Genomic DNA, 20,315 nt, shown 5'->3' with positions numbered 1-20,315 from the left:
TTCAGTAGTTGTGGCACGGGGGCTCAGTAGTTGTGGCCCGCAGGCTCTAGAGCACAGGCTCAGTAGTTACGGCGCACGGGCTTAGTTGCTCCGCGGCATGTGGGATCTTCCCGGACCAGGGCTTGAACCCATGTCCTCTGCGTTGGCAGGTGGATTCTTAACCACTGCGCCACCAGGGAAGTCCCCAAAACTTTTATTAACAAAAATATTTGGCTTCTCTGTTTAACCTAGGAGTTTTCTGAGTCACAAAGAATATCTTGCATCTTCACTTTCATGAGCGAATAGAAAGACCACTGGCACGATTTGCTAAGATAAAGAGCATGTGGAGACTTTTAATCAATGATGATAAAAAGGATGCTTCACAAAACTTCATCCTTAGAAACTGGAAATTCTCACATTAGGGTCCAGAACTCAGGAATTCTAGAGCTGAAAATCTTGCATTCATTTACCTATTTATTCAATAGAATATTCAACAAGCGTTTATGTCATGCCTATTCTGTGCACTGAGCTAGGTGCTGGGTAATGAGGATAGAAAACGCTACAAGTTCTGCTGACCTTGTGTCTTGCTTCATGGTATTCTATACTTTATGTTCAAAATTATCTAAAATGAAGGACATGGTAGAATTCAAAGCAACTATATAGTAGTGAATTATGTTTACAAGGTAAACGCTTATTATTTTAAGTTTTCATTGGTGGAAAGGGACAGAAATTAGGAAGTTTTAGAATAAAGGTATCCTAAAACTAAAACCTATTCCACTTCAGTGACTGAAATGAGTGGTATCTGATGTTTTTATGACTAGCATTCTTTCTCCCCTTCTTCAGGCCATGGCAACTCTGTTCTTTTGGTGGGGTCTCTCCTTTGCTACAGACCCTGGCATGAGATACCAGCCTCACCAAACACAGCTGCTCAGGACCCATCTTAATCAAAGCTGGGCCAATCAGGATCTTTCTCTGGAATGTTAAACACTGAGACAGAGAAGATCTCTTTCCTCTGGGATCCCCGAAAGATAATGCTGTACACCTGGAGTTGTCTACCATACCTCTACCCCCTTCTACCTGGCACATGGAGGAAATCAGCTTTTAATAGGAGAGGATGAGGCCAATGTACAGAAACAGAACCAGGATAGAGACATCTGATGAATTAGTGGAGGCCCTGAAATCTATCCCAACCATGGACTTCCAAGTCACATGACCCAATAAACGCTTCAGCTAGCTTGAGTTGCTTTTGGCACTTGCTACCAGGAGAGATCTGATTAATATAAAGTCATACCATACATTTATAATTTAGTAACTCTCTTTCAACCTAAGCCACATTCAGGCATAGGGTAAAGGATAAGCAATGCCTCATGGCCAATTTCCTATGTCATATTCTTGCCATTAATGAAATAAATTAGCCATTCCTTGAAACATTAAAACAAGAAAATAACAGTCTTCAAGAGCATGAAATGATTCTTTACAACTCAACATATTTTTATTTTATTATATTAAATATATTAGTAAACTCAATTCTCCTAGGTATGTGTTAATTCAACAATAAAAAGTTATAAATTCACAACAAATAAATATCAGATTAAAAAACTGTTAGAAGCAAGAGATACATCTGACATTTTAGACTCTTCAAAGAGGGGGTTGTTTCTTTCTGTTTCCTTTAAATCATCCGTCTTCACAGGATGACTAAAACATAGGGTAAGGTCACAAAGCAGTAACTGGGAGAGCTCTGTGTAAAACAAAATAATAGAAGACATTATATTGTAGCACATATGTCATGGGCAACTATTATTACTTTAAGGAGCTGTTTCCTAATTCTTAATTTAGCTTTCTTTTAAGTGATTATTGCTCAAACCACAATTTAGATGTGCCCAATTTTGACTTAGAGTCAAATTTATATACTACAAAATAAGCATGATATAGAAACTTACTAGAAGGGCTCTTTAGCTCAAATTGTCAGTTATCTTAACTAAATTGCAATTTGATTTATGCAGATTTATGTATTTTTTAAATTACTATTTTTATCTGTTATACATGCACATAGTATAAAGAATCAAATAAGGCATGTTGCAAAAAATAGCAGCTCCTATTCTCCCAGAGGCAACGACTTTTAACTTTTTTGGAGCCCATTTTGTTTTTGTTGCTTTTGTGGTTCTCTTCTGTGTTTGTTTGTTTGTTTTGGGAGGGGTGGTATTTAACCTCCAGATCTCTAAATGGCATGCATATTTCTTTTTCAATTTTAGGTATTATCTATTTGCTTCTGACCACAGAAGATTAAGATATAGCTCTTTTCACTTATACCCATTCCCCCACTGGACCTGAGGGACAATTTTTCTTAGCTCAATTATTTAATGTTTACATTTTTCTTGATTATATAATCTTTACAGCTGAGTCTTACATGTTTCCCTTCCTGCAAGCTACCACTTAACCACAGTTAATAATTGTTTCCTTTTTTCATTGCTTAGTTATCATGAATATACCCCAAATTTCTGCAGTTGGGTAAATCTCCTCTCAGTATAGTCAAGTGCCTTGACTATTCTATTGTTGAAAGCCTCTCCTCTCCTAGAGCTGTCTGATCAGCTCTAGTCTGGACTGACAGCTCTCTAGCACTGCTGTACAGATCACATCTTGGAAACTCCCTTCACCATTATCCTAGGGTCTCCTTTCACCCCTCCCTTATGTGGAATATCTTTTTCCAGAATCTCAGGTCTCTCTTTTTTTGGTCTACTCCTTTGTTTGGTGGAATGCAACCTAGGTAACTTCCTGAGGTGGGGAAATTTATATCTGAAAATTTCTCTCTCTACACCAATGCTTAATAGATTGACTGGCTACAGAAATCTAGGTTGGACATCATGTTTCTTCAGATTTCCAAAGGCATTGCTGCATTTTCTTTTAGCTTCCAGTGTTTCTATGGAGAAATTTCATACAATTCTAATTCTTAATCATTGTTTCTCTTTAGAAGATTTAAGAATCTTTTTTTCTTCCAGTGTTCTGAAATTTTGTACTATTGTTTTTTAGTATGGGTCTATTTTCAATCTACTGTGATGGGCTCTTTCATTGTAAAAAATCATATCCTTCAGCTCTGGAAATTTTTCTCGGATTATTTCTTTAATGACTTCCTCCCCATCCATTGTCTATGTTCTTTCTTTCTAGAACTCCTATTTATTGGATGTTGGACTTCCTTGTCTGTGTTTTTGCTCTACACTCGAGTTTTCTTCATTTTATCCTTAAACCCTTCTCCAGAGTTTATTTCTATGCCACACTTTTAACTTTGTTCTCTAAATATTTTTTATAGTATCCTGTTCCTTTTTCATGAACATAGCATCTTCTCCTACTTCTCTGTGGATATTAATGATAGTTTCTTGGAGTTTAATCTGTTTCTTCCCCGTTGATTGAATCTATTTATTGGTTTTGTCTCTGCTTTTCCCATTAGATGCTTTCCTCAAATATCTGTTTTCCATACTTGTCTGCTCGTATTTAAGACTATGGTACTAAAAAGACAATTGGAAGTTCTTTGCCCGTGGTGGTCTATATTGTGGGGTGATCTGGTTGGGTGTTTTGTCGGAGGAACCTCTGCTATCAGTATCTTTAGGTCTTTTCTCTTAGGCTGGTCTGATTCCTGAAAGAAAAATCTGTTTGAGGGTATAAATCTGGCTGCCAATGTCTTGTAGCCAAGTGGGTTTCCCCACTGTGGGTCTTGTAACTCAATATGTAAACTTTGTCTTAAGACCCTTGTTTTTAGTACTACTCTTTTCCTCAACTTGTAGGACTTTAAATTTAAATCTCAGGTCTACCAGTGACTAGTTGTGTAACTCTGGGAAAGTTAGTTAACCTCTCTATATCTGTTTCTGTATCTGTAAATGCCAATGGTATTATTTCCTACCTCATAAGGTTGTTATGACGATTGAGTCCATTTATGTAGAGCTCTTGGAAGAGTATCTGGATTATGGTAAATGCTATAAGTGTTAGCTATTGATATTATTACTTTTGGGAGAAGGTGGGGATAACAGTGTTTGTTTAATCTTCCCTGTTTACCAGAAGTCTACCTTCCTAGTCTAGCTCTACAAGTCTTGTATCTTCACTGCCTGCCCTACCCCACAACTTTCCAGAAACACATTGATCATATTTATTTTATTTTACTTCACGAAAGAATAATCCCCAAACCAGAACAGTTAGATAATAAAGTTTGAGAAGAATCTAAAGCTTCTGTAATTGTTTTACATGAGTGCAAGCATCCGGAACCAATTATTCATTTAATCAATGTTTTTCAAGAGCCTATTATATAAAGGCACTGTGTTAAGTGCTAGGAATACCCTTAAGGAACTTACAGATGAGCAGGGATAAGAAAAGTAAGTAGACATTCAATTACAATACAGTGTGATAGGTAATATGAAAAGGTAGAAGAGATGATATACTGGTTTAAAAAAAAGTTTTCCACTGTAAGCAACCTTGACTAATAAGTAGCAGTTAACCTGGTGCGGTGGAGGTAGGGGTGCAAGAGTAGGCATTGCAGGAGGAGGTGTTAAGGCACGGGCACAAAAAAGAGCAAACGTGCAGATATGCAGATAGTTCAATGTGACTGGAACACAGAACGTGCAGGGAATAAAGAATGAGGTAACAGACTGGAGAGGTAGGCAGGGCCTGATCTCAAGGTCTTACAGTCCATTCTAGGAGGTCTGGACTTCATCCTGAGGACAATGGTGAGCCAACGAGCATCTTCAGCAGATTTACATTTTAGAAACCTAATCCTTGCCGTAGTGTTTAGATTGGTTTTGAGAGATGATGAATTAAGCAGCGCTAACCCGATTCCTTTATATCAGACTCCTCACAGCCTCTCTTAATATGTACTGTGAATTTGTGAGAGAATTACATAGCATAAAGCCCCGCCCAAACTTATCCGATCATCAGTTGATGGACTCCGTTTTTATTGCACACCATCTACTAACATCTTCTGAGACAGCAGTGTTCCCAGATCAAAGTCTGGGAAATGCTTGGGAGAACACATAGGAAAAGCATAACAGGCACTCACTATTCGGTGCCTAAGTAACAGCCACTCCCCTCTTCTTCCTGGGGGCACAACTTGATTGCACTCGAGGTGATTCTTTCCCCAGCACCAGCAGTAAGTCCTGACTGGTCCAAATTGTTCTGTTCCCCTTGGTGGTGGCTGCTGTAGGATACACATGTGGCACAAATCTGGCCAAAGAAAGGAAAGGGGAAATGTGCTGGAGGGATCTGGAGAAAGGCTTATATAAGAGACACAGGCAGGGCTTCCCTGGTGGCGCAGAGGTTGAGAGTCCGCCTGCCGATGCAGGGGACACGGGTTCATGCCCCGGTCTGGGAAGATACCACATGCCGCGGAGCGGCTGGGCCCGTGAGCCACGGCTGCTGAGCCTGCATGTCCGGAGCCTGTGCTCCGCAACGGGAGAGGCCACAGCAGTGAGAGGCCCGCGTACCGCAAAAAAAAAAGAGACACAGGCAAAGACAGTGTCTGTATATGGTCATGTCCGCAGGTAATGACCCTGAGAAGTGACAAACAGAGTGAACATAACAGAGCAGAAATATGGAAAGAACCTAGTACCTGATGAAGTCTTTAAAACTCTGAGTTAGCTTTAGGGCTGCCCAACCTTGGAATCTTCTTATTATCTTCCATATTGTATAAGCCATGTTAAATTGGTATTTTGTTACTTGTAGGAAGGTCTCATAACTGACACAGAGAATGTCTTCAAATACCAAAGGTTTTCATAAGAATAACCACTACATATTCAGTGGTTTTCATGGTTAGAAATAGGACCAATGGATGAAAGAAATAGGGAAAAAGATTTCAGCTAGTCCATGAAGAGGAATTGTCTAAGAAGGAATAGATTGACTGGTGATATAGAGAGTTTCCCAACATAGGAAATGTTTGGTCAAGAACAGGTGAATGCTGGTGGGAATGTGAATTGGTTCAGCCACTGTGGAGAACAGTATGGAGGTTCCTTAAAAAACTACAAATAGAATTACCATATGACCCAGCAATCCCACTACTTGGCATATACCCTGAGAAAACCAAAATTCAAAAAGAGTCATGTACCAAAATGTTCATTGCAGCTCTATTTACAATAGCCAGGACATGGAAACAACCTAAGCGCCCATCATCGGATGAATGGATAAAGAAGATGTGGCACATATACACAATGGAATATTACTCAGCCTTAAAAAGAAATGAAATTGAGCTATTTGTAATGAGATGGATAGACCTAGAGTCTGTCATACAGAGTGAAGTAAGTCAGAAAGAAAAAGACAAATACCGTATGCTAACACATATATATGGAATTTAAGGGAAAAAAATGTCATGAAGAACCTAGGGGTAAGATAGGAATAAAGACGCAGACCTACTGGAGAACGGACTTGAGGGTATGGGGAGGGGGAAGGGTGAGTTTTGACAGGGCGAGAGAGAGTCATGGACATATATACACTAACAAACGTAGTAAGGTAGATAGCTGGGGGGAAGCAGCCGCAAGGCACAGGGATATTAGCTCGGTGCTTTGTGACAGCCTGGAAGGGTGGGATGGGGAGAGTGGGAGGGAGGGAGACGCAAGAGGGAAGACATATGGGAACATATGTATATGAATAGCTGATTCACTTTGTTATAAAGCAGAAACTAACACACCATTGTAAAGCAATTATACCCTAATAAAGATGTTTAAAAAAAAATAAATAAATAAAGAGCCTGACTGAACTTTTACCAAAAAAAAAAAAAAAAAAGAACAGGTGAAATATTCACTCACGGAAATTTTACATGCCTGGGATAAAAATACAGAATATGTCTCTAAGGGGAGTGACTAAACATCATAACCGATAAGATCTAATCCTACTAGAACCATTAATTCACACAATCAAGCAAACTTACAAGTTTTGACTTGGAGGGAACTTTAGGGGCTTAGTAATGATTAAGGGATTCAGGGATGAAAATTCAAGTCTGCTAACGTCCAGGTCAATGCTCAAACATAATGCATCTTCAGAGATCTAGTTCATATTACAGTGTAAGCATTTCTCAAGAAATAGAAAAATCCTAATTAGTTGGCAAAATTCAGTTTTGCCCCAGCAGAAGCACAAATTGACTCTACTATTTATTTTATAACAATGACATGCAAACATTTTAATCCAGTGATTCCATACTTACCTTTCATTTTCTTCAACTCCAAAGAAATTCTGTTAATATTTTTAATTATGGCTTCCACAGTTAGCTTATGGTTGGTAACATTATTGTCAGACATCTGATTTTAAAAGAGAAACAAAAACAGTGTATAAATCAGGAGTATTTGTGTATACTTTAAAAATACTTAAATTTTCAGCATTTCTGAAAGGAAAAATCTGTTATTTCAGAACTAAAATATTTGTGAAATTATAGTCTCTTTAGAGAGACTATAATGGCTAGAATTCTAACATATGAAGGAATCAACTTAATATTTTTCCAACTGAAAACACCTGTAACTGGAATTCTTAGGATGAGGTGTCTTCTTTAATCAAACCATATCCACAAGATGGGGCCCTTACAATGGAAATGCAGATGTCCCCGTTTCAGAAAGCCTCAGCACTTATAAGCTACCTTACAATTTAGCAATTTCATATAAGATCTTCTCTAATTTTGTTTATGTAAGTCAGCATCTTTTTCTAGCTTATGCTTGAATGACAGGGTCCGTACATGGTTTCTTTAAGTACACAGTAAAGCTTAAAATAAGATTTGATTATAATTCCTTGACTACAAAGATGGCAACATGGCCACTTCTATTTTAGCTTTGGGATTTAGGGCAACACACATTTTAATTTAGCTGAAATGTGTAAATCAACGTGTTACTATGTTATATATAAAGTACATATATGTAGCCAATTGTGTCAGATAAAAATATATAGAGATGTTTCTAGGTGATTCACTAGAAACTAACCTTAGCCATTCAAATATCTCGAAATAACTTGAATAAACCACACTTAGTGCACACAGCTCCAGAAGGTGGGCAGTTACGCGTGAGGCTGCTTGTCCAAAAATTGAAAACAAACTAACCTTGAAATCAATTCCTTGCCTCTGCCTTTTCCTGAGTCAGGGGTATTTATCCTATTTCACTCACTTCAGAGCCACTGTAAAGGAAATACATTTTTTTCATCTCCAGACAATGAAAAAACTACACTTCGCATCCACCTACAAGCCCCTAGGCACTGAAAATGGAACGGCAGCTATCTTACTTGGGTATGGCAAAGCCAAAGACCCAGGTTTGAGGAGAAAGGAAAGATGATAAAAAAAATAAAGGAGGTAGGGTGGGGATTAAAGAACCTTAAAGATATGAAGGTAAAAATAAAATACAAGTAAAAACCAAGAGGTAAGTAACTAAATGGATGGAGAAATGCCCAAGAAAGTTGACCCTCTCCACTCTGGGGTCAGGTTATCCAGGACCCTCAGGTGCCCGTAGGTGGGGTGGGGTCAGAGGCCAGAGTGGCAAGGGGACCCTAGTGGACCAGAGCGAGGCCAGAGCTGGTCAAGCCTTCCCCAGGGAGCTCGGTCAGGATATCACTCAGAGAAAGGAGAGGCTGGTCAAACAGTGCTTCCCCGGGAGGTGGGAAGTGGAGACCAGGCTCGGGGGGCCAAGGGAATAGGGGGTCGGAAGCCACGATACCACACTGAAGGCAGGAACGCAGCTTAGGCACTAACCCGGGGCCAGAGGCCAGGAGGCCAGGCCCTCCCCCTGAGGAGCGATTATTATCCCTTAAGTTTTCCTTCCAAAGGCCAAGTCCTCTCCTCGGCGTGACCCGCGTGAGGAGCCCCACGCCCTAGGGGGCCACAGGCTGGGGCCTGAAGATGGAGCCAGAGGCAACCTCGAAGTTTCCGCAGTCCTCAGGCTCCCAAATCTGTTCAGGATAACGCGAAACGTGCACAGCAGCCTTGACCACCGGCCCTCCCTGGAGCCGCCCAGACAACCGCTCCTTCTTGACCCGACAGATGACGATGTCTTTGAGGAAACCGGGCTCTTAGCCACGGGCTAGGAGACCTGGCGACCCGCCCCTCTTGGCGGCTGAAGATGGAACCTGAGGCAGCCTGGACATGTCAACGGTCTTCACCTCCAGCCCACACACCAAAACTGAATTAAGATTATTTAAAATCTGGTAACTCTGGGCAGCCCACAACACTGACCCCGTCGGTACCTACCGCGCCAGCCGTCACCAAAGTTCTGGCTGCTAAGTGGGGAGAGCCGGCAGTGGAAGTGAGACCGGGCTTCCTGATTGGCCAGTTTCTCTGCCTGGTGCATCCTGGGAGTTGTAGTCCCTGGCTAGGCCTCTGCAGAGAAGGTTCTGGATGCCAAGCAGGATGTGACTAGCACTACTGCATGGGCAGAGAGGGAGAGTTGAAAGGCATTTTGCCGCCTATGTGCCAGGCACCTGGTTAGGTGCTTTGCAGCCCTTGTTTGTGTTTAATTTTCACAGAATAGGATTGTGGTTAAGGTCAGACTCTGGACTGAAACTGCTTGGGCTTGAATTCTACTCCGTTGCTGGTTTAGCTGTAGATGTCCTCAGCTATCTTATGAGGGTAATAATAGCTGCTTTCTGTCTTCTTTTGAAGGTTAAGTGAGATAATGCATCACATTGGGCTTGGCAGATGATGTGCCCCATAAATGTTAGCTATTATCATTCCTATAAATCTGTACAGATGAGCTGAGAGGTGTACACTGGTCTCTTGCCAAGTGGAGAAGTTGGGATTCAAGCCATCTCTGCTGGATTCCAAGAGGAATCGCTGTCGCGACACCCTCGGGAATTGCCTTAGACTTGATGCACTCCAGCACCAGGTTCTATACAAGTCTGCCTTCACTAAGTCTCCCTTGTAACACTCATCATCCTCTTCAACCAGTCCCTTGCCAACAACCTTCAACACATAGTCTGTTTTTATTTTATATCCAATTATCTTCAGTTTAAGACTAGAGTTTGTCTGATGCAGAGTTAGATAAATGAACAGCGGCACAGAAAGACTGAACTTCAGTCCTAAGGATAGCTAGCTATGTGATCTTGGAAAAGAGTAACTTCTTTTCTCTGAATCTCATTTTACTCATCCGTTTCCTTATGAGAGAGACGGGCCTGATCAGTGTTTTCTAAATTTCGCTCATTATTGGGCCACTGTTATGATTGGTTGCCCTTGCTGTGTACCACCTACGTTATTACCTTAATGCTTTAAATTTACTTCCCTTTAACATTTAAATCTACTTAAAATTTTTTATATCATCAATGTGAATGAAATAAAATTTAAGCAGAAGGGAATGGGAAAAATAAAGACAATGAAAATGAAACGTTTTTAATCATTTAGATATTTCTTGCTTCTCAATGGCTGTGATCCTGAAGCCTGAAATTCTTTGTTAAAATGGGTTTTTAAGTATTAGAGAAATGTTAAAGATAGTCTAGTACAAACTGAGACTTTCTTCTTGATGTAGTCAGAAAAATTGAAAGAGTTGGATGGGGAATAACTCTAACAGTGTGACTACACATTGTTTAATGCCTCTGTACCATATAAAACATCACTCATATCCTTAGTGAGATATGTCCCTAAGATATGTCCCAACGTAATCCTACGTTGGTGAACGTAGGATTAGCTGCTGTCCAATACACCATCTCTGTGTGAGATTTCTTTATGCTTGTGGAATCTAAAAAAAGAAAGCAAACAAATGTATAAAACAAAACAAAACAAAAAAAAAGAAACAGAGAACAAATTAGTGGTTACCGGGGGAAAGGGGAGGAGGGGTGGTGTAAGATAGGGGTAGGGGATTAAGAGATACAAACTACTATGCATAAAGTAAATAAGCAACAAGAATACAGCACAGAGAAATATAGCCATTACTTTGTAATAACTTAAGTTATTAATTGGAGTACAATCTATAACAAATCTGAATCACTATGTTGTACACCTGAAGCTAATATAATATTGTAAATCAACTATACTTCAATTAAAAAAAAAGACTTCTTCATACTCAACGGGCTTCAAAACTCACCTCAATCCTGGAAAGAGTCTTCCAGAATTAACCCTACCCAACTCTGCAATCTCCAACTAGTCTCTCTGCCAATGCTTCTTTCACTCACTATTTTAACTGTGGACACTTGCTAGCGTCAGAGTCTTGCATTTTCTTATTTCTGATTTGTGTACTGAGCGTTTTTTAATCTATTTCTCCAAGTGCTGAGTAGGGGGTGACAAAAAGAGACACAGAAGTCCAGGGAATCAACATTCTTTCAGCATTCACTATATTATACATTAAGTTAGAAGTGTTCATCTTCTGACAACTCTCTGAGGTAGCTGTTATCACCCTCTTTGTATGGAAAGTGAAGCTTGAGCTCAGAGAGCTTAGTGCCTGCTCAGGGGCCACAAGAACCAGGTTCAGTTCCAAGCACAGACCCTGTCTGTGAGACTCCAGAACCTTCTGTGCTTTTCATTGTACCAAGTTGTCTGCCAGTCCAGGACACCATCTTTTGAAACATGATGGAAACAAGTACACCATGGCTTTGAAATGATTTGAGCTTCACAGACTATTGAATTTGAACACACACACACTAATATACAAAGGAGCATATAAATATGGAGTGACCAACATAGGGTGAGCAACATTTATTCTCTGAATTAAGGATACCATTAACAAAACAAAATTAACTGCCACTACTGTTTTATACGAGCAGAGATAATTTAACATCAAAAAGAAAGGAAGGAAGACGGAAAAAGAAGGAAGATCATAATAATTTTGGAATAGGACTACCTTAACAAAAATCTTACTGGATGTGTCTCTTTGCCTCTCCTTCACTGATGCAGACTAGTGAAAACTTCACCTCAGATCTGCCTGATTCTGGATGTGTGTTTGGAAACTCCCATAGATAACAGCAGGAGAAAAGGTGTTTAAGAGAAGTAGGGTGAAAAAGGTAGGTGGGCTGAGATACATTGAGGCTGAGAATTCTGAAAATCAAGTGACGATGGGGGCTGGGGCTGAGTAGGATGTGGTGTCTCTGGGGCCCCATTGTCCCCAAAACACTGAATCCATTCATCCGCAGGGTGCAGCAAGTGTTTGCAGGACCTGCTTCAGCTCAAATACCTGTGGACTAAGATTCTGCTCACAGGATTTTTAATTAAATCTAAAGACCTTCTACCCATCCATAGTTCTGATCACTTCTTATGAGTATGTTCAAACTACTGTACTTGGGAAAAAGTCATTAATGAGCCTTTAAAAAAAAAAGAATTAACTTTGTGTTTCTTCTAAATTAATGTTATAAGAAGGAAAAAGAGATCTGAAGTCAGAAAAAGATAGATTGTAATAATGTATTTTCCTCCATAAAAATGTCTTAGAACAATGATGACTACTTATTGCAGTGCTTTCCCTCCTCAAGTTACTATAGATTCTGTCTTTTTTTCCCTAAGAACATAAAACTTTAAAAGCATGATCTGCTACTTAAGGCTTGAGACTGTTATAGATGAGGCCCTAAAAAAATCTATCTTCCTACCAAATGTAAAATAGACAGCTAGTGGGAAGCAGCCGCATAGCACAGGGAGATCAGCTCGGTGCTTTGTGACCACCTAGAGGGGTGGGATAGGGAGGGTGGGAGGGAGACACAAGAGGGAAGAGATATGGGAACATATGTATATGTATAGCTGATTCACTTTGTCATAAGGCAGAAACTAACACACCATTGTAAAGCAATTATACTCCAATAAAGATGTTTTAAAAAAATCTATCTTCCTTAATAAGTTTGCAAATACAACACTTTACTGAAACCCAACACTGGTTGCTGTTGTTGATTCTAATGTTAATCAAATAAAGGAGATTAAAAAGCTGGTAAATTCTCCCATAAAGAAAAACGCTGTTAGAGAGCAACAAGGTGATTGAGCACTTTATGGAGCTGAGTGTGAGTGCCTCAGTTAGTTTTATTACAAATTCTTGACATAAAGTCTTCATTTCCAGGAAAACAAATTGAGTAAATTATCTCACATCTTCCCCTTGTTCTCAGAGTTCCCATTCCCATCCTCCCACAGCTCATCGTAAATTACAAGTGCTGGTCTCTGTGCCTAGGGCTGGCTTCCTGCTGGAGCATCAACTCCCTTCTGAATATTGCTTTGTGCAACTCCTGTGTACACAGATTTGGGAGGTAATGAGCACGTGCTTGGATCATTCCCTGAGGAGCATGACCTTTGTCCTCGCTCATTAGAACAGCCAATGGATTGGGAGATTGGGATTGACATATATACACTAATAGCATAAAATAGATAGCTAATAAGAACCTGTGGTATAAAAAATAAATAAAATTAAATTAAAAAATTAAAAAAAAAAGAAAAGAAAAGAACAGCCAATGCTTTCGCCATAGCCAATCACATAAAGGAAGGAAGACAGCGCATGGCTTCTGCCTCTGGTCTGAAGTGGAAGTTGGACTAGCTGCCTTCTGTCTTCCATAGCAGCTAAGATTACATTTTGGACCGAGTCATTTTCTTTTTCTCTGAAACACTTCTGAACTTTAGAAAGAGGTTATTAACAGAAATCCACATGGATCACTGCATTAACTAAAATATTTTGATTTCTAATTAAGAAATTACTTTATGTAAAAATCCTGCCATTTGTGACAGCAGGAATGGACCTTGAGGATATTATGCTAAGTGAAATGAGCATAATTCACCTTTCAGACAGAGAAAGATGAATACCGTATGTTATCACTTATATGTGGAACCTAAAAACACTGAACTCACAGAAACAGAATGTAGAATGGTGGTTACCAGAGGCTGAGTGGTGGCGAAAATGGGAAAATGTGGTCAAGCGGTACAAATTTTAAGTTATAAGATGAATAAGTTCCAAGGATGTAATGTACAGCATGGCACTCCAGTTAACAACACTGTATTGTATACTTGAAAGTTGCTAAGAGAGTAGAGCTTTACTGTTCTCCCCATCACAGCAACAACATAGTAATTGTGTGAACTGAAGGGTGGGTGAACTAACCTTATTGTGGTAAACATTTCACAGTATATCCATGTATCAAATCATCGCACTGTACACTTTAAACTTATGTTATATGTCAGTTACATCTCAATAAAGCTGGGCAAAAGATAAAGTTCTGCGCCAACATTTCCCTCTGAAATAGGAAGCTACCCAAATAGAGTTGCCAATAAAATATGGGACATCCAGTTAAATCTGAATTGCAAGTAAGCGACAGATAATTTTGTTACTATAAATATGTCCTTACTATAAATATATCCTGTTACTATAAATATTGTACGGCACATAATTATATTAAAAATTTGTTTATCTAAGAATCAAATTTAACTGGGAATTCTGTACTTTTATTTGCTAAATCTGGCAATCCTATGCCCAAAACACTACAACCATGAAAAGAAAAGCAAACAGTCTGAAGGCTTGTAGATTCAGTAGGTATGGAAGCCAAGAAAATATTGAGGTTTTCCAACTTGATGTCTAAAATAATAAAATGCAGACACTTACTGTGCCAGAATTTGTCTCCCTCCTTCCTTCAACATTCTTGTAACCCAAGAAAGAAGATGCGTCTTTGAGAAAGCAGATGGACAAAAGCCGACAGTGTTCAACATGGTGCTGTTTTTGACAGTTGCTTGCTATGCCTGTTTGCCTGAAAATTCTTTGCACTTGGCTTTTCAGAAAATGCCTTCACCCAGCAAGGCATATTCATGACACAAGTTGGATTTATTTTCAGAGATCCATCCATCAGGGAAAACCTTCTCTGTCCCTAAATAAAATGTGTTTCTAATTCTATCATGTCAGCCCTCCATCTCCCAACAATACTTCCCATGTTTATTAAAGACATAGATCCTGATCAGGTGTTTCTCCCTCTGGGCATAGCCCCCAATGCCCACACCTCACTCTCATCAGCCAGCCATGTAACGAAAAATGAGTGCCTTTATGAAAAAAAAAAAAGTATTATGTCCATGAGGTCAATTACAATAGACTCTAAGTGTGCACTCACTTTTTTAAAATGAAAAAAATGTATATGTGCATAAAAACAAGTTTGGAAGAATAAACACCAAAATGTTAATGATTATCCCTGGGTAGTGAGATTTATGGGTGATTTCACTTTTTTGCATTTATTTATTTAGCCTAGCTGTAACTTTAGTCCCAACCCATCTTCTCTAAAGTTTAAACTCTCCAGGACATTTCTTACCATGTTAAAATATCAGTCACTTTGAGGCAGAGCTTCTCAGACTTGACAGTGTAGAAAAATTACTTAGGGAGCTAGTGAAAATGCAGATTCCAAGGCTCTCCCTAATGACTCTGATTTAGTAAATCTAAGCTGGGGCTCCCTAAATCTGCATTTTAAATCCCTCCTCTTCCATTCTAACCTAGGGGAACTATGGACCATATTTTGAGGAATATTGACTTATGGCTTCATTGAGCATTTTCTACATAAATTAAATGTGTGACCATAGTTGCAATTTCTTTTGGCTACTGATGCCAGAGTTCAGTCATTTTTGAAAATTTTATGTGTATATATGTATATAAAATATATATAAATGTATATAAAATAATATATACACATTGGGTTGGCCAAAAAGTTCGTTTGGGTTTTTCCATAAGATCTTATATGTATATATGTATGTATATAATTTTCAGGCATATATCAGGTCCACTTCATTTCTAATTAAGTGTTTGGGGCAGAAGCTCACCCCCTCCCTGGGAATAGCAGCAAACAGAGACTCACAAGGTCTGCTTGATTCTGGGAGGGGGAGGAAGGAGATGGATATTCCAGCTTCAGGTGCTTCCTAATTCAGGTCTTTATTTCTTCTATTTCCTAGCCTTTTTGTTTGTCTCCTTCCAGTTTCACTTGCCAACATAATGTCAACTCCAGTGCTAAGGTCTGAGATTTTACATGATTTTCTTTAATATTTACATTTTAATATGTAACTTTTTGTGCTAAAAAACTCCCTACTGCTAGCCCTGCTGCCATTCCCCTGGTCTTGGAAACCATCCCCCACCCCCACCCCTCTACCCCGGCCTGTGTTGCTTGCTATAGCACCCCTACTGGCTTCCCACTGCTGCTTTTGCCCCCATGATCTGCTCGCTCTGCACACTACAGGTGGATGTGCTTTATAAAAGGTAAATTAGATCATGGCGTCTCCTGCTCAAAATCCTCCAGCGGTTTCCTACAGTCCACTTTGGAAGAAGCACAGAGCTCCTGACCCTGGTCTATAAGGCCTTATGAGCTCCGGTTTCTGTTTGTCTCACACATCTTTCAGTCCTAGAACATGCTGACAACTGTTTTGCAGTTGTTTCCTTCTGACCCTCCCAAACTGGTTTCTTTTTATGCTTTAGGGTTCAGAGAGGCCATCCTCTAATATCACCCCATCCTCTCTCTCAGCCCCTTATTTGTTTCCATATAATACCTGATTTAAATTGTACTTTTTAAATTTATGTTTCTCTTTACTTTTCAGTTTTGTTTGGGTTGGTCTCTTTCACTGTTACTACATATCTTTTATAAGGGCAAGAAACTATCGTTGTGCTCACCCTTGTCTACTCATTGCCTATGATTGTACTCTGTGCCTAGCACGATTCCTGGAACATAGTGCTCAATAAATCTTGGTCCAGTGACTGAATGAAGGGGTTGGCCTGCTACAGTAGTATGCTGAAGAGTCAGAGAAACCAGGGTGTGCATCGACGTCCGTCACTCTGCTGGGCCCTCAGCAAAGTTCTGACAGTGGAAGTCATACCTTCGTGGCTTCTAAAGCCCTCTGATGGAGGGACAGTTCCCATGGTGGCCAAGGAGAAAGTGGATGAACCACAGAATCTAAACACTGAATATTCTTAGTTTTTTTCTGCTTTCTGATTCATCCTGGCGCACAGACCAAACATCCAAGAGAGCAATGAAAAGCACACTCATGGCTGTCCTAGAAGGCAACAACACGCCTGAGAGCTTCAAAGCAGCCTCGTGTGGTGTGGGAAGAATTATGAAACTCTGATAAAAGAACTCTCTTGGCTGTGGATCATCATTTGAATAAAAATCAAATGACTTAGGATCTGTCCAAAATGAAGGATGTTTTAATACCTTGTGTGTAAAAACACTGATATTTTGCTTCTTTTTTATTAAACAGATTTTATTATTTTTCAGAATCTTGTCAGCATAATCATTTTATGGGTGGATGAAATATTCAGCCCTGCTGATGCAGGAGTTCTTTCATAGCAATTACCTTGTGGCACTTTCGCTGTAATGAGGTTTTCACCGAAGATTTTTCCCTGGGTCTGTGTAATAAATGAAATATGACCAGAATTTAAATTTGTCAATTACAAGCAAGCACAGTGCATAAACGCACAACAGAGCCATGAATTCCAAATCGCAGGCTGTTGCTGGAGGGCAGATGCTCTGAAAATTAAAATGGAAATAAAACTACTGACTGGCAAGTGAAAACTGGCCCCCATAGAAAGCAAATCTCCCCTAACACTCATGCACGATTCTACCCAACAGGGTGAGCTCTTGATTACAAATTCTTTACCGTGAAACTGACAAATCAAGCAGCAAGTAGTGAATTTGTATTCAAATAATTTACATTGGCCTCTGATCTCTTGCCCTATGTCTTCCTATGTTTCTTGAAGCTAGATCAAAAGGATTTTGGACACGGCAGGCCAGAGCTCACAGCAGTATGCAGCCTGATGGTGGTGTTCTGTCTGAGTGGTTCAAGGAGAGACAGACTTGGGACAGGGTCTGCTGTCTCCCAGCAGCTGCTATTTTCACTGACCTGACTTCAATAATTGCTCCTGTGGGGCCCTCTGCCGACCATCTCTTGTACAGGGAGAAATTCTAGGTGTCTGCAACTGTTGAGGACTCTTGACAAATCGTTTATTTCATTAAACAAGCCACAAAACAAGAGCAACTTTTTTTGAACTGCATATATAAGAAGCCCTAGGCAAGGGAAAAGAAACACATTTTTATAAACTTATCGAGTATCGTGCATGCATTCATACGACAATTCTCTCTTGAGTATCTCTTGTGTGTCAGTCACCAAGTTTTAGGCATATAGGGGTGAGCCCAAACTGACAGTTCTCTTGCTGGTCTGCCGGTGGACATGGATAGCTCGTGGTCTGGAGGAAGAAACAGACTGGAATCCACAAACAGCTCGATTTAATTAGGGGCATGCCATGTGTTGGGGGCAGCTTTCAGGAAGAGTGTCCCTGAGGTAGGGACATTCAGGCTGAGATCAGAAGGAGAGAAGGACATTCCAGGCTGAGGAAACAGCCTGTTCATGGGCCCTGCCTCAGAAGACAGCTTAGTTCATGAGAGGGCTTGAAAGAATGTCCAGCAAGGCTAGAGAGCAGGGAGCAAGGGGATGCCTAGGGCAAGAAGAGATGGGAGAAGGGGCAGAGGCCAGACCATGGAGGTTGTGTGGAGAAATGCAGTCACTCCTGAAACCCATGGGAAGCTACTAAGGGCTCTTAGACAGGTAAAGACTGGGAATGGTGGTGGTTGATAAGATCATATTTGTGGTTTGGAAAGATGGCCCTGGCTTCATGATGGAGAACAGATTGAAAGAGGGAAAGAATAGGCTCAGGAAGTCCAGTTAAGAGTCTAGCTGAATAGTCCGTGTGAAAGTTGGCAATACCTTGTTTAAAATGGTGTGCAGAGAGATGGAAATGAAATCAGAGAGTGTTTAGGGGATAGAATTAACATGGACTTGGTGATGAGTGATACATGGTGCTGGAAGGACAGGAGCATTAAGCATGGCCGGCATTATCTCCTTACTGTTAGAGCCTTGCAAAATAGCATCGTCCCCATTGTACACCTGAGGACAAAAATGGGCTCAGAGCGGTTTAGTCTTGGGCTAGAGATTATTCAGGTGGGAAGTGGCAGGGCCATATGCCTACTACTCCCCTTCAGTGTCTCTGAGATCCCATGGGGATATTTGCCCAGGAACTCATCTCTCCCATGTACTCTCAATGTATCCCCTACTTCTTGAGAACACCCTAAAATGCTTACTGTATTTGTTTCTTTGTCTGTCTTTCCTGCTAGCTTGTTGAGGCCTGGGCCTTATTTGTCCCTGTATTGTCAGTAATTAGTCCAGTGCCTGGCTCAGAGTGGGGACCAGGGAGGGTTTGTTGAGTGAATAAGAAACTTTCACCAGTCTCTCATGGAAGGGAGCCAGTTGGAGGTCACTGTGTGTTTTTAACATTCTCACTGACCTAATTCTCTCTTGCATCAGGACCACAGTTTGGGATTTTTTGTTGGGAGGCTCGAAAAGGACTTTCAAGAAGGATTTAGAAGTTTCTAGTAGTCTAGTGTGGTTAAAGAAGCATAGGCTTTGCAATCATACGTCTTTGAATTTAAATCTTAGCTCCTCAGTTTATAAGCTGTACATCCTAGAGTTACTTATCCTTTCTGAGCACTCATGTCCTCATATGTAAAACGAGGATAATTTAAGTATTTACTTAATTGGGCCGTTGTGAAGATTGCATCTGAACATCTTTACCAAGGGCTTGGCACATTAGTTTATAATTCCCTGTTTCTGTAGAAAAAAAGGGGCAAGGTTTCATGGCTAGCCAAGAAGGCAGATGGGGCTGGGAATGTCTCTCCATTTGGCCTCAAAATTCCTGTCGCTTACACACTCCTCTTCCTGTGGTTTATTCTGGAATAAGGAAAGAGGAAGCTGGCTCTCTGGGGGTCCCTGACAAGCTGACAGATGTCCCCTAAGGCAGCTTTCAACAGAGAGCTCTTTTTTATTATTATTATTATTCTTTGTGATTTACAGTGTGTGCCTACAAGCCTCTGGGCATGATCATGGGGTAGGAATGGAATTAATAAATCGTATCTGGTTCCTGCTTAATTCACGGCTCTGACAAAATTAAAAATGGAGACAAGTAGGAGAACCTAAGCAAACAGTGTCCCATAGCCTGGATTCTGGGGCACAGGAGGCTGCGGGAAGAATGTTGCCTAGCCAGAACTGCAGCTGGAGCCAGACAGATATCCAGATGCAACAGAGGAGCCTGAGGACGTGCCAGAAAGCAACAAGTCTTTCCAATTGAAACGTTTTGATTTAAGAAACCCAGGACTCTGGGATCATATACGCATGGGTTCAAATCCTGGCCATGTGGCTTATTTCTGTTAGCTGAGCAAATGGCTAAAGTCACACAGCTGGTTATTTGCAGAACCAGATTAAGATGTAAATCTGAATCCAAACCTGTGGTTTTTATACACTGTGGGAGAGGAAAAATAGTTTTCTCTCTACCCTTCTAAGTTCTTGGCTACAACTCCCTGTAATAAAACACAGATTTTATTACAAGAGAAAAACAAACAGGAGTTTATTAAAATTGTTAAAAAACAAAATTCAACGGAGTAAATTTTAA

The 20,315-nt window shown here is 40.3% G+C and overlaps 1 protein-coding gene across 1 annotated transcript; it reads right to left on the bottom strand.

Moving 5' to 3' along the window:
* Positions 1-1,565: 1,565 nt before the first annotated feature.
* C3H5orf58 (chromosome 3 C5orf58 homolog) lies at positions 1,566-7,244 on the bottom strand. Its single transcript, XM_065873739.1, has 2 exons — positions 7,151-7,244; positions 1,566-1,717 (listed from the first exon to the last, which is right to left on the bottom strand). Exons 1-2 carry the CDS (start codon positions 7,242-7,244, stop codon positions 1,566-1,568), a joined length of 246 nt encoding a protein of 81 aa, XP_065729811.1.
* Positions 7,245-20,315: the final 13,071 nt, after the last annotated feature.

The sequence above is a fragment of the Phocoena phocoena genome, chromosome 3, assembly GCF_963924675.1.
Source record: "Phocoena phocoena chromosome 3, mPhoPho1.1, whole genome shotgun sequence".
Classification (NCBI taxonomy): Eukaryota; Metazoa; Chordata; class Mammalia; order Artiodactyla; family Phocoenidae; genus Phocoena; species Phocoena phocoena.
This window is presented reverse-complemented; position numbering and strand designations above follow the sequence as displayed.

Bases quoted from the DNA above. Each gene is read 5' to 3' on its own strand.
- C3H5orf58 (XM_065873739.1), bottom strand. From the start codon at position 7,244: ATGTCTGACAATAATGTTACCAACCATAAGCTAACTGTGGAAGCCATA. The intron at 1,718-7,150 runs GTAAGTATGGAA...TGTTTTACACAG, and splicing joins GGAGTTGAAGAAAATGAAAG to AGCTCTCCCAGTTACTGCTT.